The sequence below is a fragment of the Solanum verrucosum genome, unplaced genomic scaffold (genome assembly GCF_900185275.1).
Source record: "Solanum verrucosum unplaced genomic scaffold, falcon-dt-bn FXZP01000102.1, whole genome shotgun sequence".
In the NCBI taxonomy this organism is placed as follows: domain Eukaryota; kingdom Viridiplantae; phylum Streptophyta; class Magnoliopsida; order Solanales; family Solanaceae; genus Solanum; species Solanum verrucosum.
The window spans coordinates 3673492-3693836 of record NW_026019930.1 but is presented as its reverse complement, the minus strand read 5'-3'; the positions used below and the strand labels follow the sequence as shown (position 1 = coordinate 3693836).

Sequence of the window (20345 nt, the reverse complement as noted above, 5' to 3'; positions counted from 1 at the left end):
ATGCTGACCCATTAGAGAGAATTTGTGAAGAAGATTGAGAAGAAACTAATGAACTATTAGAATTTTTAAGACTTTTTTATGATGCTACAATCATGTTTTCTGGAATTTATAATCCTACAATTTCATCAGTATTAATAAATATTTGTGTTATTTCAATTCAATTTTCTAAATACAAAAAAATTGAAAAATTTAGAGTTGCAATTGAAGGTATGATTGAAAATTTTCAAAAAATATTTTTTTCCTATTCCTTAAATTTTTTTAACTGCTACTTTACTTCATCCTGACTATAAATTACAAGGTGTGCAGGGACTTGTTGACACTTTTTATGATACTTTAGAAATTTTACCGGAAGAAAATCCAACTTGTGAAATGTGTAAGTCTAACATAAAAGTAGAAGCAAAAATTTTGTATGAAAAATATATAACTACAGGAAATACTCAAGGAGAAGTTGGTCAAACTTCTAATCCTCAAAGTAAAGCTCGAATTTCAAGTTATATGCGAGGTTTTCTTGGTCTTAATTCTACTAACCGTGATGATTTTGAAGAATATCTTAATCAATCTTTAGAAATAGTGGAAGACGGAGATAGCAATGAAGATTTATTAGCATGGTGGAGGAGGCGAAGCGTTGCATTTCCAATTTTGAGCAAAATGGTTCGTGATGTTCTAGTTATTCAAGGTTCATCAGTTGCATCAGAGGTTGCTTTTAGTGCGGCAAGGTTTCAACTTGGCGATCATAGACATTCATTGGCGGAAGAAAGTTTGGAAACATCAGTTTTATTTAGAGACTGGGTCAACGCCGAGAGGAGGAATTCTAATTTGCCAAGGTTAAGTTCCAAATAAGAAGCTTGGATTAATGCGGTAATTGGATCTAGTGATGATGAATTAGAGTCACAAGAGTTTCTAGCAAGTTTGCCAACACCAGAGGATGTTACCGTCGATATGATGCGACAATTAGAATTGAATTTTAAAGGAGAATACAAATATTAGATTACATCCGAGAACTAATTGAAACAGAACTCTTCCTAGAAGGTGGTTGCGTAAATTAGTTACTCATCTAATATTTGTAACAAATATTAGTTTTACATATAAGAACTTATTGAAACAGAATCTTTCCTAGAAGGTGGCTGCGTAGATTATTTACTCCACTAATATTTGTAAATTGTAACTTGTAAGTTTTAAGTTGCAATTAGATTTTATTGAATAAATTTGAAGGCTTTATTCAAGTCTTTTTTATATAACTGTTGTCTTGCATTTTAATTTTAATTTTAAAATACTTAATTTAAAAATTGAAATTTGACATTTAAAATTTCAAGTTAAATTCTTTTAAAATACAAATTTGAAAATTGAAACTTGAAATTTGAAATTTGAAAACTTAAGCAATTTTTATTAGCTAAAAATGTTATTGAAAACTAAATAAACTAAAAATGCTATTCAATAACATATAATTTCAATACAAATAAATAAACATATAAAAAAAAAAATCTCATGTCCCGTCCCATCCCGTATATACAGTGGGACGAGATGGGACAAATTTTTATCCCCCAATCCCGGTCCCCTCAAAATCCCGGTCAATTGGTCCCCTGTCCCGTCCCGTCCCCCAGTCCCCGTCCCCTTGCCAGCCTTAGGTCCACTCACCATCTGATGGGGCATTATATAATTATAGTTCCTCCCATGTAACTTATAAAGTAGTTATATGAACAGTTTTATGTGATTTAGAGATCTTACAAAGTCTCTGCCTTTTTCTTTTTAATTTTCCCTCCTTTAATATTGTCACATGCAATTTGTATGGCAATCTTTATTACCATAAAAGGAATCATCAATTAAAACTGTAATTTTTTTCAACAACCACTTAAGCTTTTAAATAAGATGATCATTTGTCACATATGAAAAAAAATAATAAAAAAAATCTACAGACGTGTTTGACTATGAAAAGGAATGAAATTGAATAAACACGTACGTGTTATGACATAATATATAGCTAACAGAAAATGTGTTACAATAAGGAGAAAAAAGAGAGGAAGAGATGCTTAATTAATTAAACTTGTTGGGAATTATTTGAAGAAAAAGTATATGTAGGTTTTGCAATATACAAAGGTAATTTATCATTACCAACAAAGACTAGTACTATTTTAGGCTCTGGATCTAATGCACTTATTATTTGATCATCATATATTTTCTTTTCTGGCAGTATTACGGACTCTGAATGATCTGAAATTGAATTTTCTCGATTTTGAAATCGATAGAAGATGGCGAAAGCAACGGCAGCGCAAATGAACCCAACAGCACAATATAAGTATGGAATTGGGGAATTCCATTTCCATAATTCAGCTGAATTAGTTTTTATATACTTCACTTCCTCCCACTTTGCACCTGGTTGCATTTTTCTTCTTGTTGTGTTTATTTGATTTGATTTTATGATGAAAACTGGTTCAATGATGATATGTTTTTATAGACAATTGAATATTGTGAATTTATTATACAAAAAAAAAAAAAGAATCATATCATCCAAGTAGGCACAATAATAAACTTGGTGCGTCAAGAATTTTTCTTTTTACACGTTTATTTAAAAAATATACTAATATTGTTAACATGAGAATATTTTAACTGGACTGATCTCTTTTGGGAGAATCATATGTTTCCCATAACGCTTTTTTTATGAACTTTTTTGGTATAGATTAATTAGGTGGGAATATTAAACCAATTAATTAAACACAGTAATCATATTCTTTTCCTTTATACTTTCGTTAACTTATCCATAATGCATCAAGTGTTGTATTAAAAATTCAAGCAGTGTGCCTAATTAGATCTTAATAGATTTCACTTTCAAAAAGAAATGGAATTTTATTGGCCATCTTTAACTAGATGGAGAAAGAATCTGATTATTACATTCTCACGTTTAATTAATGAAGAAATGGAGATAGGATCTTTTCATTGACTCATTCCTAAATCAAATGTCTCATGTTCGAGACTTGAAATTTTGTTTGGAGCGCGGAGGGTCAAAAGTCTCAACTCGATCAAAGCAAATATTTTAAACGGGGACAAGTACGAGGGTCTCTCAAATTTACACACCCTTCCTTTTCTTCTCTGTTGAGCGCGGAGGTTTTTTTTACTTGTGTATCAAGATCAATGACCTTCACTTAGATTGATAGCATCAAAACATTACAGCGAAAAGTTTGAAATTCAACAGCCTGAAGGAATTTTTTGTGTTTTTTCTACGAAAATAAGTTATTACAACATAGGAAAAGTCTACTTCAAAAGGCTGGATAAATAAAATATCAACAGCAATCAGACTATGTAACTACATTTAACTCCCAAAAATACCCTCTCATCACATATATATTCCTTCTTCTATCACTAAACAACAGAGAACTACTGCTTCTTCAATCACATTTCGACTGGAAAAAGGTGAAGAATGAACAGTAACATATGGTATATACGTAACATGCAAAGATGTTTATATGGATGACACATATGTAGACTAACCCAATGTGTCTCCTCCATCCTTCTAATGTGAAAACTTCGAGATCAGTTTGTCGACATGGATTACGATATCATCTATCCGAGGTCGAACTGTTGCTTGAGGCTGAAGCATCCATTTCACAAACTGATGTAGGCCCTCTGGATATGGAGGCTTAGGCCCAGTTGGCCACTTTATTTGTGCATTTACAATAGCCAGCTGCAAACTCCCACCAGATTCTCCAAGTGCATACTCAAAAGGAGATACCCCATACCTGAAGATAGAGCCATGAAGTGCAAATTTAACTACTTTTTATTGTAAGTGACCCCATCAAAACCAAATTTCATAATTACGCAAACAGTTCGTACATTCAAAAAGGGCAGCCCAGTGCACGAAAGCATCCCACGTTCACAGGGTCCGAGAAAGGGCCGTACCCCAAGGGAAAGTAACATAGACAATCTACCCTAATGCAGCATCAATGACTAATTTCACAGCTCGAACTTGTGATCTATAGGTCACACGAGGACAACTTTACCATTACTCCAAGGTCCCCCTCCAAACAGTTCATACATTGATCAAGAGAAATTCAATTTCTTTGAATTGAAAAAATTGAATAAAAAAAAAAAATGGGCTGATAACTTTTTATGATGGTGGTGTCCAAGCCAACTTGCACGTACATTAACTATTCCACTGAGTACCACATAGCACAGGTACCGGGTAATTCTACCCACCAAGGCTTAGGCACAGGGAGACAAATCATCTATTACACAGAGAATCATACAACAAGGCCATACATTCCGTCAGTACAAGCACCTAAATACTAAATTCACAGGATGAATGTCAAGTGCAGGAAATTCCATGGTGGAGATGAGTAGGCCTACCAATCTTATTCACATCAAACCTAAAATTATTGGACAGTCTTGATGCAACCAACAGCTATGTAAACAAGAAAATAAAATTTATTTTCTGTGGCACAGAAAAAGCTACAACTATCTGCACAAGAGTATACAGAAGTCTTACATTATTGCATATAAAGTGCAACCTAGTGACCAGATATCAGTCCTTTCATCAATGTCACATTGGCTTGGGCAATCCCATAATTCAGGTGCTCGGAAAGGTGCTGACACATGCTCAGCTGCCCATTCCTACATAACCAACACCAGAAATTAAAAGCAGAGAAAATGCAACAAAATGGGTTACGTATACAATATCAGAAATGGAAGCCAATTATGAAAGATAACACCCGTTACAACTTAATTGTAATTTGCATATCAAAGCAAACAGAAAATCACTTTCGCCAGGTTCAGAAGAAGCAAACACAAGAAGCCTACAGGCATACAAACAACATAACATACGTCTACATAATAAAAGAATCAGAACCCAGATATACCTGCAATTGAAGGGCCTCTGAACGAGAGCGAATTTGCCTTCTTGCAGGACGTGCACTTCCAAAATCCATTAATATTGCAAGTGGTGGCTGTCCTTTTCTATGGGTTAAAAGGACATTACCAGGTTTGACATCATTATGTGCATAAGGGGGATCCAAGCTATGCATATGTTTGAGTCCTGCACAAAGCTGCAAGAAGACTTTTCTTTCAAGTTCTAACAAAGCTTCTTTTATTGGCGTCACAGTTGTATTTGTCCTTACCCTTTTTTAATCCCCAGAAAACCGTAAAAATGCACAAATTTTCTGAATACACTAATTCTTGTTTACCTGGCGAAATATTTGAAGCACATCTGAAGTAGAAAAGAACTCCTTCTTAGCATTCATCGTTTTGGCATTATCCAGTAATGTCCCATCCAAATGAACTGGAAATAATAGATAAGCTTCATGCTTCAAAGACTGATCTTGGGCGACCTGTCCAAATAAATTATGTAGATAGAATCCAAAGGCATAAGATATAGTATTGAGAAAGCAACTAAGAAGACACAAAGCAGCATGACTAACACATTTAACACAATAATAGCGAGCATTTCTGTTACCAGTTTCAAAAAAAAAATAATAGCGTGTATTTCTGTAAATGACTAATGAAAGCTTCAAAAATAAGTACATGACCAAGAAACAGAAAGTGGTTGGAGAATAATGTTTAAATACTTCTAAACATGTAGGATTCCTCAATTCATAGCCTCCCTCCTACCCTTTTGACAAAAGAAACGAACTAGAGGAGAACACTTCTTTTGGCAACTAGCGTGGATGTTCAAGCTACTTCATGCTTAGTGTTCCCAGTGTTCTTAAAAGCAAAAAAGCGCAGAGAAGCAACAAAGTCCATGGGGCTAGAAATGAAGCACACGCTTCCTTTAAGTGAAGCACATATCACGGAAAATTAAAAATACACCAAACAATTATAATTATTATTTTTTTTGAGAATTAGTACTATTGTATTCTTCAGCATTAAGGAATGTTGGCCACCTCCAAAAAGTTACCAAACAATTATAAATTTAGTATTATAATAATCAAATCGCAATTTAAAGAACTAATCTTAACAACCATTTTACAATAATATTGATGTTTATCCAATTCAAAGTTGATATTCAATGAAATCGCCTCTCATTAGGATCATTTTGTGTATTATAATTAAGTGCACACTTCTTTGAAGCACATGGCTTCGCCCATGAAGCGATAACCCCTCATTTTGTATTACTTTGTTGCTTAAAGCAACGAAGTAATGGTTTCTAATAACACCATGCTCCACCTTCATCTAAAAGCAAAGCATATATGAGCATCAATTTCTTGTGATAGGATTCAGTACCAAGGATAAACAACTGTGCTATGAATCACCTGCTATGCATGACAGTGCAATCTCAACTTAATACTTCCACAACCTAATTGTTTGAAGCCCTATAGCTAACATATAATCAGAGTGATTAGGGAGAAGTGCAGCTCTTTCATTCCATTTTCTAATCAACACAAACCTAATGCGCTTGCAGCAATTACCTTGACTGAAATGATAGCATGATCAAGAAGAGGAAGCAGGTTGGGATGACTAAATAGAGATGAAACACGAATCTCCTCCCTCACCATCTCCAGCTGTTCACTATTCTGAATAAGAACTTTTTTCATGGCATAAGTTCCGTCATCTGCACATTCAGACAGTGATTTTGAATATCATGCAATCACCAAATTGATGGGAAAATGACAAACTTTGAATAATTTATTTAGAATAAGAGAACATGAAGACTACATACAACAGGACAAAGCTTATACCTTGCACTATTTTCCAAAAAGAACGATTTAATGATCAGATTGGATCAGGCACATAAGGAAACAAAATAAGCCTTACTGACTGATCAAAAAGTATTGCTGAACTTTCCTTTTATAACTCATTTGAGCAATTACAAATCATCCACCCAACAACAAGGAAATACAAAAATAAAGGAAATATAGCTGCAAAGGTTCTCTTTTTCTTGTGTTATTTTATTTTCTGATTGTTAAATATGGTGTATTTCAAGCTAAGTTGCTCAGACTCTCCAAAAAAGTCTTATGAGTATGTGTTGGATCCTCCAAAAGTAGCACATTTTTGGAGGATACAACATGGGTGCAGCAGCTGTTTTGGAGAGTCTGCACAACACAGACTTCAGGCACCTGCAGTGAGCTTTAGAAGTTAAACAACCAATTTCTCAGGGAATAAATGCATTCTGAAGTTTAATACGCCTCGTAGTGATTGAACATAAGCAATATTTGCCAAAATCAGCTTATGCATCAAAGATTCAATTTTTAAAAAAGGTCCCTGTGCTCCAATATTTGACATTGAACTTACCCATAGCTACTACAACTAAACAAAATGTGTAATACTCACAAATCTCATCCAATTATGAGATAATAAGAAATTAGAAAAATAGAACAGTCAATGGATTGAGTACCTGAGATGTGAGAAGGGTCTTTGAATTTCTTGGAAATTCCAGGGTCAGAAAGGACTTCTTTAACAAGGAAGACATAGGCAAAACCACCTTCACCGAGCTGCCGAATGATCTTGAACCGATTCTCATTGATCCAAACATCACCTCCGCCATTAACGGCGTCGTATAGCCCATTCAACCCTGAGAACGAGCATCCCATTTTCTTCTATAGCTCCTTCTCGTCAGTTCGTTCTACTACTACTCTAGATCTCAATCTTTTCACCTCTGTCTCGAAACAAGTTTTCGTTTTCTTTATTTTCTTAGTTTAATTAATAATTTTTCAGTTTTTTTAACATATAGTATTGGCTCTATACTCTATACACATGTATGTATGCGTATAAATTGAGTTTCTGTCGAAACTTTTGTTTTCTTCACTTATTTGCCTCGATTGTCCTAAATGATATGACATCAGACACGATCCCCATCCTTTAAATACATATCCTGACCCCGAGACACAATTCTTAATCTCAACTCTTAATCCTACCCTCGACTCTTGCCTAACCCTAACCTAGAACCAAACACTAACCCAAGCCATGTTCAGGACACGACACAGAACTCGTTCTAACCTTGACCTTGATTTTGATCCAAAATTGGATACTCATCGAGCCATGACCACATGTGACTCCAATTTGGGGTCAAGAGTCGAGTCCCACGTTGGGTCGAGGGTGAATTCTTGAGTCTAGAGTTGAGTTTTGAATTGGGGTCATGGTTAGGATTCGGGGTTGGGATTACGGTCGAAGTCGGGTTTCAGGTCGAGGTAAGGGGTTTGGATCGGCATTTGGAGTCGGATTTCAGGTCAAGATCGAGTACTGTATCAAAGTGGGATAGGAGCTAGGTTGAAATTTGAAGAGAATTTTGAAAAGTAAGTTTATTTAATAGGGAAACATTTTTTAAAATATTTAAGTCAACGACAGATTAAAAAAATTGAAAAACACAGCCTAAAAGCCAAGTAAGATTCATAAAATATGTAAAATTTGAATTAATTGCTTCTTAAAAATTCTATAAAATTTGTAGAAATTCTCATCAATATATTAATTAATTAATTAGATCCAGAAAAACTCAATAATGCATCTCAAAGGAACATATGGGGTTAGTTGGTCACCAAAATTAGAGTTCGACACTATTTTGGTCATAGTTTTATACCACATCTTATCAATTGAATTATACAAACATATACTCAAATAGTGTCATGACCCAAAAAAAGACGTGATGGCACTCGTCTTATCCCACCAAGACAAGTCAACCTAAAATTCAACCATTACAATAAAATGCGGAAATTTTATAATCAACTTAAAAATATCCCCAAAATCTGGTTGTCACCTGTACACGCATCTAAAGTATTAGAATTGATTCAAAAGAAAAACACAAGTTTCAAATGACATTGTTTCTAGAATAAAACAAGATCATAAATAGGAGTAAGAAGGTCTGCTGAGACGACAAACAACTACCTCACAAATCTCCAAGAAGCCTTGGAAAAGAAGAGAATGACAAGTACTACAAAAATTCAGGCTTGTAACCTACAAAAATTTGTAGAAGCAAGGGGTGAGTACCAAATCACACGGTACTCAGCAAGTAAACTCCTAAACACAAGCTAAAGGAATAGAATACGGGTACTCCTTACCACCCCAATTGAACCTACATAACTACAACCTGCATAAAACCAGCTCAACCTAATAGTTCACAGTTTACAAAACATAGCTCAACAACAACACTCTAACAATTTCATATCCTTAACAACAACACTCTAACAGTTTCATATCCTCAACAACAACACTCTAACAACTGCATATCTTCAACAACAAGCTCAATATTCATCAGTCACAAGCTCCACAGAAAGGCACTCACAAGATCAGCAACACACAAGATCAAGTTCACCAATAATAAAGAAGTGCAATGCAATGTCAAGTATAGTGATGCATGTCTAACCTAATGATGCACACCCGCTGTCTCTCAATCTGGGACCAATAGGGGACATATCTGTCCATGCATCCATCGCGGCGCCTGATACATCTCTCGATATATAGTATCCATCGTGGCGCGTGATACATCCCTCGAAATATATAATCCATCGCGGCCCGCGATAGGTCCCTCGAAATGGTACATCCTCTTATCATATAACACTTATCACAACCATGTCTCAGAATCAATGCAAATGACATGTTCACACAAATAATGAAGAGATGACCATTTTCATAACAATACACAATTCACAACAATACAACTGTGATACAACATCAACAATGATTCAACAAGCCTTTCAACTCAATCTCAAACATCACACATCAACAATTAAACACATTGTCTTTTATTACCCCTTTTTCATCATTAGAAAATAATCAATATGTACAAGTCAACCCATCACCAACTCTCATTACCCTTAAACACATATCACAAGGAAATACACGAATTCCATACACGTAACAAGGGTTTAGAAATTCACTTGCCTCAAATAGTTGAACAATCGCTCCAAGACTTAAGTCTTCCCTTTCGTTAAACTTCCAACTCAAAGCAATCTATTCACATTAATAATTACAATAAGATTTCGAAACTAACCACACTCAGATTACTATAGGTCTAGCCTAGACCCAAAAATTCACTCAATTTATAATCAAGTTCATAATCTTGGTGCCAATTAACATGTCAACTCTCATGTTTTCCGAATTTCAAGCCTAGGGTTAAGTTCCAATTTCTCCAAATATCATAAATATAATGGTATTCATATGATATCATGCACCTAGTATTTAATTACATGTCTCAATATCTCAAAGCTTGAAAATCCAAATTTATGAACATCGCGATTTTGTTCACAGAAAAACCAATCCAGAACGGTACATATTGATACAAGTTATATTCTTATAATTTATTCCCCAACAATTAAATATTTAATTATTGGCCTATAACTACCCTAAAATCAGTAGGTCATTATTAACCATAGCTTCAACTATCCAAAATACATTCTAACCGCATGTTGCAAAACATATATTGTATTCCAATTCCTTATCTGCTAACATATTAATAATATATATTAGTATGATAAATTCTCATCAATTCAATCCTACAACACTTGCCACTAATCCCCATAAACAATTATCGATAGCAGCAAGAACTTGCCCTCAATTTAATAAGCCGGCACGACACCAAGTCTCAAATCCAATTCTATTCACGCCAAATACATAATAATAGCACTAATAACATGACTATCCATAATCATAGTACAAGATTTTGGTGTGGTGATGAATTACCTGCAGCAAAGTGATGTCTTCGTGTTGTTGTCACACCGTTTGTGGATTAGCGGTTACTACTAGTGTTATGCAAAATAGTAATAAACCTTTTTAATGTAATTCAGTTTTACACATGGGCTTGGCCCATTAACCCCCAATTAAAATTAATTATTTAAAAATCATCCATCCACTAAATAATCGTAATTAATAAATAGCTCAAAACTTTCCAAACCAACTCCACCGATTTATCAAAATAATTCACTCATGCAATTATCCAAAGGGGTAAAAATGATAATTTATATGATAATTTCCAAAAACGACTTTACGGGTCATTACAAATAGCATTGAGTTCGTCTTTATATTTTGTATTAATATTAATTGAAAATAAGATTAAGATTATAAGTTTTCATATTATGAATAAATATCTCTATTTAAACGTAATGAACTAAATAATTGTACTAGTTAATTAACTCATTATTGAATTTTATGATCTAATAATAACTTAACAAACAACCTCTTAAGATTTATTTGAAGTGTGTTTGATTTTTACGTGTATTTTGTCCAATTATTCACTAATAGCTGAATTTGACGGAAAGTAGAATACCAATTTCACAAATCACAACCTCAAATAACTTTCTTGCTAGGTCAACTTCACATAAAATTTCCACATTATTAATCAAACATTTATTCGCTAAAAAATTATATTATATAAATAAATTTTATATACATATAATGAATTTTCTTAAAAGTTTACCAAATTCATAAACCACCCAGGTATATATCATTAATTACCTTATATGTAATATAACGTAATGCATACGCTTTAAATTTAACCGTGGACTCTTTTTATTAACGAAACAGTAAAAAGTAAAACATTTTCCACCATACAAGATTTTCTTTCATTTTCCACCTTTTTCTGCGCATTTATTTCACTCTCCTCCATAGCTACCTAACAATACACAAAACGAAAAATAAAAACTACGTAACAAAGAACATAACATTGATCAGATTTCTTAGGTCGATTCCTAAGAAATCCGATCATCCATATTAATTCACATTCTATCTTCTTCTTTTTTCAAAAAAAATAAAAAATTTAAAAAATGGTTCGCGTAAGCAATTTCGTTATTTCACTTGTTAACGTATTAACCTTTATGGTTGCAATTATGGCCTTAGGATTTGGACTTTGGTTTAAAGCTGATGAAGCTAAAAGCCTTTGCCAAAAATCATTATATATGCCTTTGTTAATATTTGGGGGTTCACTTCTTGTACTTTCATTATTGGGATTAATTGGATCTTGTTGCAGAGCTTCGTTTTTCTTGTGGGTTTATTTGTTTTTTCTGTTTATGTTCATCGTTGGGATGATTTGTTTATCGATTTTCACTATTTTGGTGACGAATAAAAGTGTGGCTAAAGCATTGTCTGGGAAAGGTGGAAATGATGCTAAATTTGGAGATTGGGGAAATTGGTTGGAGAAACATGTTGTGAATGATGAAAATTGGGATGAAATTAAGAGTTGTATGGCAACTTTCAAGTATTGTCAAATGATGCCTCGAGGAAAACCTGCTGATTTTTACAAATATAGCCTTCCAGCTGCTCAGGTTTCAATTTTTTCACTTTCTGTACGTTCAGTATTTATAACTTATGGACTTTTTTAGACCACGATCCAAATAGTTTTTGTTCTTTTAAACAAACTGAAAGTCTTATAAGAATACATTAGATCATAGTCTAAAATTTTATAGATGCTTAGACATTTGATTTTGTTTATAAGGTTGAAATATATATGAACAAACATTATATACGAGTCTAACCTTTTTTAGAAAAATAATTTCAACCTATATTTACACAACTTTTAGAAATAGGCCCAACATCAAAATTTAGGACCTAAAAGAGGGACATTGAGTGAATCAATTGCTTGATGTGGCACTCCATATTCAACAAACAAGTCACGACTCAATCCGTTTAAATTTGGACAGGTTTGATTTTGACATCACTAATTCTATTTTATTTGTTTTTTTGGGTGTAGTCAAGTTGTTGCAAACCACCTACTTACTGCGGCTTTGAGTTTACAAACGCAACATTCTGGACGATGCCAAAAACAGGGCCAGCAGTGCCAGACAGTGACTGCAAAACTTGGAACAATGCACAAAATGAGCTCTGTTTCGACTGTCATTCATGCAAAGCATCATTCCTCGAAACCATTCAGAAAAATTGGAACAAAATGGCAATATTAAACTTTTGTGTATTTGTTTTTATTATTATTATTTACTCTATTGGTTGCTGTGCTTTGAGGAATAACAGATCAAAGGGATACAGACCATACGCATAATTTTATTTTTCAAAGTGATAAGAAGGAGCTTATTATTTGGTTTAAGGCTAATTAACTGTGACATTTAAACAATCTGTAAATTCCTATTTGTATTGATTTGTAAAATTTTAGTAATTTTATACAATCACCACTTTTGTACTGATATCAACTCTTCTCTCAAACAATAAATATTCCGTGCACAGGATTGTTATATTATATTTTGGTGTATTACTATTAGTCGAGATGATAGTTCAAATATAAACTTTAAAAAATCGAGATACTTTAATTTGTGTATGTGTTTGGTCCTTCACTAGAAAGTTATCAATGTGTAACAAATGAGGCTTGAGCACATGACTTGATGTAAATCTTATTTTACCCTTATGGCTATTATTATTGGGAAGTGCTAAATGACCAGAAAATTTGGCCAGAATTTAACCAGAAAATTAAAAAAATTATAAAAAAAATATATTTTAAAACAAACTGATCTTGTTTTCATTTTTTAGTTGGAAGGTATTAAAGTTAAAAGGGTAAAAATGTTTAAAAAGGTAAAATAACATAGATAAAAATCATTCTGGCCAAATTTTCTAGCCAGAAAGATTTTTCCATTATTATTTTAAGATAAGAAAATCATGACTCGGAGAAGATTTAATGAAGAAGCAATTGATTCATTCAAATTCAAGACCATTTTTTGTTGAGAAATCTACACAGATAAGATCACATACTTGATCACTTGATGTTATAAATGGTTTTATTCCTATATTCAATTTGATTTATGGAGCTAGTATGCTAACGACTAGCATTTTCATAATAGCAAGGTGTTCTCCTTTATTTAAATATCTATCAAGAAGAATGGTCCGAGCTTTCAAAAAGATGAAGATGCAAATTAAGAAATAAGTAGACAGACTTTTAAATAACCAAGCTGACATAAGAATTCTAGTTATATATGTTTAGAGCCGATGAAGATTCTCCAATAACCTTTGCTTAATTAAATTTTGTATGCGTTAAAAAATGACTAAATAAGTGCAACTAACAATTTTTTTCAATACCAATAAATGCAACTAACAAATTTTCAATATACCAATTAATAAGATATAATGTGGTAGAATTTCAAGTCCAAACTCATCATAAAATTCTGAATCCTAACTTTAATCCTCCCTCCATTCCATATTAATTGAATTGTTGAGACATTTTTTATTTTTCAAATTAACTTAATTGTTCAATTTTTAGACTATATTTAGAGTGTTCTTTCAATTTTACCCTTCATTATTTAGTATTAGAATTAGTGATTAATTAATATTTAGTTATTTTAATTATAAATTTGACAATAATTAATAAGGGTAAAAATGGAAAATTATGTTCAATTTATGTCTTAATCTACTTTTCTTAAAGAGTGTGAAACACCTCAAAAATTCAATTAATATGGAATGGAGGGAGTACTCCCTTTAACCCAATTTATATGACACATTTCGCTTTTCGAGAGTCAAATAATTTAAGTTTGACTGAGAATTTGCTCATGAAATCTTCAAAGGAAAAATCTTTTTGCCAGAAAATTTGACCAGAATGATAATTTTTCTATGCTATTTTAACTTTTTAAATATTTTTACCCTTTTAACTTAAATATATTTTAACTAAAAATTTGAAAAAAGCTCAGTTTGTTTTAAAATTAAAAAAAATACTATAGTTTTTTTTTAATTTTCTGGCCATTTAGCACTTTCCATCTTTAAATTATTTAAAATGAAACTCAAAATTTAAAATGTGTCACATAAATTGAAACAGTGAAAATAATATTAAAAAGATGCCATTACTATTTTCTCGCAATTTCACTTTGACTAAGACGTGAGGCTTGATAAAAGACTCATTATATGTAACTATTAATTTAAAAAAAATAGCAGAATCATTGTTTTAGATGGACAATTTTGTCACTACATAGCTACTGGTAACTCAGCATCTGTAAGCCATTATCTGTAGTGTTAATTAGATGGCCACTATTTTGTCACTATATGCTATATTCAATTAATGTAATCATTGATTGCTTAATGTCAATGTGATTATTATTGTCACATCTTTATCAATATCAATGGCATGAACGGCTCATGATGTATTTGTGGGACCAGACATCAAATTATGTTAGTATAATCTAGTACTCACTCCATCCATTATTAATTGTCATACTTTCCATTTTTAGAGTCAAATTATAAAAAAATTGACTAATATTTTAGGATATATTTTTTCATCATATTGATATGTGAAAAATTGCAATGTATAATATTTTTTGTATAGTTTTTGAACATCTACTTTTTTTGTTTTAAAAAATCAAATTAATGTAATCTAATTTAACTTTGAGAATAAGTTAAATTAATTTTCGAAAAGCGCAACATAACAAATAAAAATAGACAGAGGGAATATTAATAATCAAAATTTAAAGTCAAAGATCAAGTAATATAAAACGGACAAAGATTAAGTAATATAAAACGGAATTAAATTAAATCTGTGTGATCAACTTGAATCTGTGTTTCCAGTCATCTACATCTTGAAAGTGACCAAGACCCTTTATCTGTTGATGTTAAAGCAAGACATTCTGATTGTTCAATATGACTATAAATCACCTCATAAAAAGTTAGAATAAAAAATTAAATTTAAAAATATGATAGTTTTATGGCAAAAATTAAGGGGTCGTTTGGTGTGATGGATAAGAGAATTTAATCCAAAAATAAATTTTAAGTGGTCATTAATCTGTTGTTTGATTGTCAAGGGTGGGATAACTTATTCCAGAATTAACAATTGATCCTAAAATAAGTTATCCCTTCCTGGGGGTGGATAGTAATCCCAGGATAAGTTATCCTGGGATTAGGTAGGTAAAATAACAAAAATATCCTCCTTAAACTCTACTTTTATACACCACTTTACATTCATGTATATTAACATAATTTTTAACAACATTTATAATAACATGCACAACCTTAATTATTCCTTGTTCTTAAGATGATATATTTTTCTATTAAAAAAAATACATTTTATAAATATAACTTTTATTTATGAATATAATATAAGTTGAATTTATTTGCCTAATTCATAATGCTATTTATATTTTGATTTCTCTCAAAATGTTCACTCTACTACTAAATGGCATATTTTTAATTAAATAGTTTATTACTCACTTTTCTTTTCTTTTTATGACAAGGGAAACCCACAATCACTACTCTTTGGATGCGCACAAGGTAAAACCCCCGCTCCTATTCACTAGCTCGCAAACCACATAGGAGAGGTAACATGCACTAGGCAAGCCCGGTGCGACGAGCTCGACCCAGAAGGTAAACCCCTTGCTTTTGCTGGCAAGGGGTTTCAAACTTGAGACCTCCAACATGAAAGTCTCAAACCCAAACCACTGGGCCACCCCAAAGGGTAATAGTTTATTACTCACTTAAAAATTATATTTTATATATCAATTAAAATGTAGATAGCTTTTATAATAAAATTCTTTTACTTTTAATAAACTTAAAATGAAAGTTTTATTTTTAAGCTAAATAAGATGAATGTTTTATTTTTAAATTAAATAAGATGAAAGTTTTATTTTTAAGCTAAATAAGATTGAATTTTTTTTTTAAAGCTAAACAAGATGGAAGTTTTATTTTAAAGTTAAATAAGATGAAAATTTAATTTTAAAAACACACGACACAATCATGTAAATGCACACCAAAAAATATTTAAGCTAAATAAGATGAAAAAATTTAATTTTAAGAATGAATAACTAAAACTTACAAAGAAAATGTAAAAAACAAAAAAAACTAAATAAGATGAAAGGTATTTTTGTAAACAAACAACTTATTCTTAGAAATTATGTCATGAATATAAGTTTGAATATGACAAATCAAACAAGCAACAAAAATTAATCTCAACATAATTAATCTCAGTATAACTTATCCCAGCATAACTAATCCTAGTATAACTTGTATTCAAACCAAACGACCCCTAAAAGTATATATGCTAGGATAAAAGAGTAGGTAAAAATCTTGTCTAAGTTAGTACTCCCTCTGTCCCTAATTACTTATCAACTTTTGAATTGACACACCTATTAAGAAAACAATAATTGACATAGTGACTTTTACCATTTTACCCTTATTAATTATGAAGTGGATGAATTAAAAACTTAAGATTTTCAAAAAGTTCTACATTTTTCAAAGTAATTAATTGAGGGTATAATAGGTAAAAGAAATTATTCTTTCTTGATTTGTCAAAATGAACAAATAATTAAGGACAACTAAAAAAAAATATAGACAAATAATTAGGAGCAGAGGGAGTAACTAGTAAGCTTGGCAAAAAGAATAATACTAGGAGATGCCTAAAAGTGTTGTATAGATTCTCTAGTGATTTTGGTACTTGACAACTATGTTTGCCTCTACCTACAATGCCTAAAGAATATGTTTTCCACTGTTCCTTTTGACTAACTTTGCTATAGTGTAAAGTGAAATTGATTTGTATATAAAAGAGGATAACTACAAGGTCGCAGGTTCAAAAGGGATAATTACAATAGAGAGTAATTGATTTCAAGTAAACATATTATTTAATACAAGTAAACAAACATGAAATACAGTAATCTTATGATTTATCCCAATATTATCATTATATCCCAAAATTATTACTATCTTTTATCTTTCCAACCAAATGACCTCTAAGTGTGTGGCTTATTTTCGACTCATAAACTTAGATGATAAAAAATTGTTGTACCCAAAAATGTAAGATTTAGGACTCCAAACAATTAGGAAAATTATTGGAAGTCACAGGCTCACAGCAGTCGATACAAGTAAATGGGGATCAAAAAAGAAAACTCTAATTCTACCACGACAATAATATATTCCGTGAAATCCCTACTAGGTGTCTTGCAAGGATAGAGAGTACACAAACCTCGTGTAAAATTCTACCAAGACAACAAAGGAAAATCCCATATCAATAGGAACTGAAGGGGTATCTGATCAATTTATGCTAGTGAATGTGAAGCAGAGTACAAATTAAGCGATTGTAATCCCAGCACAAAGCATCAGATTCACAAACAAAAAAAAAGAATTAAAAAACTGACAGTAATACTTCTAAATTTTGCCAAGAAGAAAAAAATCCTAACCAATTAGTAAGGGGTTAAGCACTGGATGCAGAGGTTTATCGACCGGTTCCTTTTGCTGTATTTTTTGCATATATATTCAGCTTTCAGGGAACAGATCGATGAACCGCTGCCTCCAGTGTCTTCAACCAACTAAACAAATACAGAGTGCGTCAAAATACTCAAACGATATCCAGAGGCGAATGCATAGATTTATCTGAATCCAGTATTTTCAATACCGCCTATAAATCTATACATATAAAATTCAAACATATATCATCACAGATCTGATTTCCACAAATGCAAAATGTAATCTGCCGGAAATTGCACAGAAATCATAAACACAGATCTCGACAAACTAATAAAAAAGAAGTTTGAAGATATGTAATATAGTACGAGTAAATAAAATTAGATAAAGTAAAATCTAACAAAAAAATTCTGAAAGATGATATGAGAGAGGACATAATAGATGAAGTCTGACCTCTCCGTTTGATACTGTGTATTCTTGAGAGAGCCGCAGTCGTCTAAATATAGACAAACCTAAGGGGACTTTAGGTTTGCATTATTAATTTACTTATTTAGCCTTCAATACCAAAAGATCATTTTAGGATAGACTGACCGGGATAAAATCATGATATGAAATCATATAGAAAAAAAAAATTAGGTTACATTACTGATTTACTTATGTAGCTCTCAATACCAAAAGGTAATTTTAGGATAGTTTTATCCAAATAAAATCATGTTATGAAATCATGTTATGACAAACATGCGGGGACTTCGGGTTACATTACTAATTTTCTTATTTAGCACTCAATACCAAAAGGTAATTTTAGGATAGTTTGACCGAGATAAAATCATGATATGAAATCATATAGACGAACATGCGGGTTGCGGCGACTTTAGGTTACATTCATAATTTACTTATTTAGCCCTCAATACCAAAAGATAATTTTAGGATAGTTTGACCGAGATAAAATCATATAGACAAACCTGCGGCAACTTTAGGTTACATGACTAATTTATTTATTTAGCTCTTAATACCAAAAGGCAATTTTAGGATAGTTTGACCGAGATGAAATGAGATTTAATGATTTAGCTCTCAATACCAAAAGGTAATTTTAGGATAGTTTGATTGAACGAAATCATACGAGATGAAATTAAAGTTTTGTTGGGACATATAATTTGAATTTTTGAAGTATATGTTTTGTTCATAAACATAAAATCCTCATAAGAAAATTATTGTGTGCCTAATTCTTTATATAATTTTACCAAATAAGCAAAAATTTATGACAAAAGTATAATACACTATAAGAAAGTTATTCTATACAATATTTATTGATTGAACTTTAGTTCAATACAAAAAAAAAAGAACATGAGTTAGAGTGTTCTATGTTTGTTAATGTGTTGTCAATGTTATTTGTAACTATATCATCATATTCATATTACGTGAATATTTCATTGTAGGTCATGTATAGAGGTTGGAAATGTTATGTTATTCACAGGATTTGTATGGAAGAGTAACCAGGTCAAACGACATTCTGCTGGAATTTTATAACAATGCAAATAGAATAAAGATATATGGTATAAGTACTCAGACAGTGATCGAAATCTCAAATATATATTTTAATTAAATTAAGGTCTTATTACCTTCTCAAACTTATTTTTTTGTAATTTTGTACACATTTTTGACTTATGTGGCATTCAAAAATCTCTCATGCGCCTCAACTATGTGGAGTCACAGAGTGTGCCACGTAAGACAAAAAGTGGACAAAATAAAAAATGAGTTCGAGGAGGTAATAGGACCTTAGTTTAGTTAATATGTGTCTCTGAATTTCGGTCATAGTCTAGGAGGATACTTGTGTCTTATCCCTAGAATAATAAATATGAAGTGATTACTGGATTGTTTAATGTCGTTTTGAAGACGGCGAATGTCTTAAGAATGAAGGTGGAGTACCATGAACAATTATACAAGAACAAATGAGCTACTAAGCCAAATATGAACGTTTGAGAGAGGGTAATTGAGATGAGAGTGAAAAGGAGCATGGGTATTTTTTGAGAATCAGTTTTGATTCATGCTACAGTGCTTAGTTGCGTAAGTCATTCATCTTGTGAGGAGACTGGTGAAGCAGTATAAGGAGAATAAGAACTTACACATATTTTTATCAACTTAGAAAAGGCTTATGATAAAGTGTTAAGAAAGATTTTACAAATTTGGAGGCTAAATGTGTATGTGTAGCGTATATAACGATAATAAAAATCATGAACAATGTATCTAAGATCAGGATAATAATGGTGAGGTGACTTAGAGCCCTTTTCGATCTGCGACAGGGTTGTATCAAGAATTGTAGGCGTTTTCTTTGAATCTCGCTATGC

The 20345-nt window shown here is 31.9% G+C and overlaps 2 protein-coding genes across 3 annotated transcripts; one reads left to right on the top strand and one right to left on the bottom strand.

Moving 5' to 3' along the window:
- Positions 1 to 3309: 3309 nt before the first annotated feature.
- On the bottom strand, positions 3310 to 7732 carry LOC125830962 (uncharacterized). Of its 2 annotated transcripts, none has more exons than XM_049510154.1 (6): positions 7319 to 7732; positions 6393 to 6535; positions 5172 to 5315; positions 4848 to 5033; positions 4478 to 4602; positions 3310 to 3731 (listed from the first exon to the last, which is right to left on the bottom strand). In XM_049510154.1, the coding sequence occupies exons 1-6, from the start codon at positions 7512 to 7514 to the stop codon at positions 3506 to 3508; spliced, it is 1020 nt and encodes a 339-aa protein (XP_049366111.1). In that variant the 5' UTR covers positions 7515 to 7732; the 3' UTR covers positions 3310 to 3505. The 2 variants fall into 2 exon arrangements, with proteins under 2 accessions (XP_049366111.1, XP_049366119.1); XM_049510162.1 differs by lacking the exon at positions 3310 to 3731 and adding an exon at positions 4289 to 4393 and having other exon boundaries at positions 7319 to 7587.
- A 3863-nt stretch (positions 7733 to 11595) lies between these two features.
- On the top strand, positions 11596 to 12960 carry LOC125830986 (tetraspanin-8-like). The gene is made up of 2 exons (XM_049510184.1): positions 11596 to 12173; positions 12599 to 12960. Exons 1-2 carry the CDS (start codon positions 11676 to 11678, stop codon positions 12899 to 12901), a joined length of 801 nt encoding a protein of 266 aa, XP_049366141.1. The 5' UTR covers positions 11596 to 11675; the 3' UTR covers positions 12902 to 12960.
- The last annotated feature ends 7385 nt before the right edge of the window (positions 12961 to 20345 follow it).

What these genes read in the sequence shown, in the direction of transcription:
- LOC125830962 (XM_049510154.1), bottom strand. Translation starts at nt 7,514, where the DNA reads ATGGGATGCTCGTTCTCAGGGTTGAATGGGCTATACGACGCCGTTAAT. An exon ending in ATGCTATCATTTCAGTCAAG is followed by an intron (nt 5,316 to 6,392) that starts GTAATTGCTGCA and finishes TTATTTGGACAG; the next exon opens with GTCGCCCAAGATCAGTCTTT. An exon ending in TGCACTTTATATGCAATAAT is followed by an intron (nt 3,732 to 4,477) that starts GTAAGACTTCTG and finishes CTCTATCTTCAG; the next exon opens with GTATGGGGTATCTCCTTTTG.
- LOC125830986 (XM_049510184.1), top strand. Translation starts at nt 11,676, where the DNA reads ATGGTTCGCGTAAGCAATTTCGTTATTTCACTTGTTAACGTATTAACC. An exon ending in ATAGCCTTCCAGCTGCTCAG is followed by an intron (nt 12,174 to 12,598) that starts GTTTCAATTTTT and finishes TTTTGGGTGTAG; the next exon opens with TCAAGTTGTTGCAAACCACC.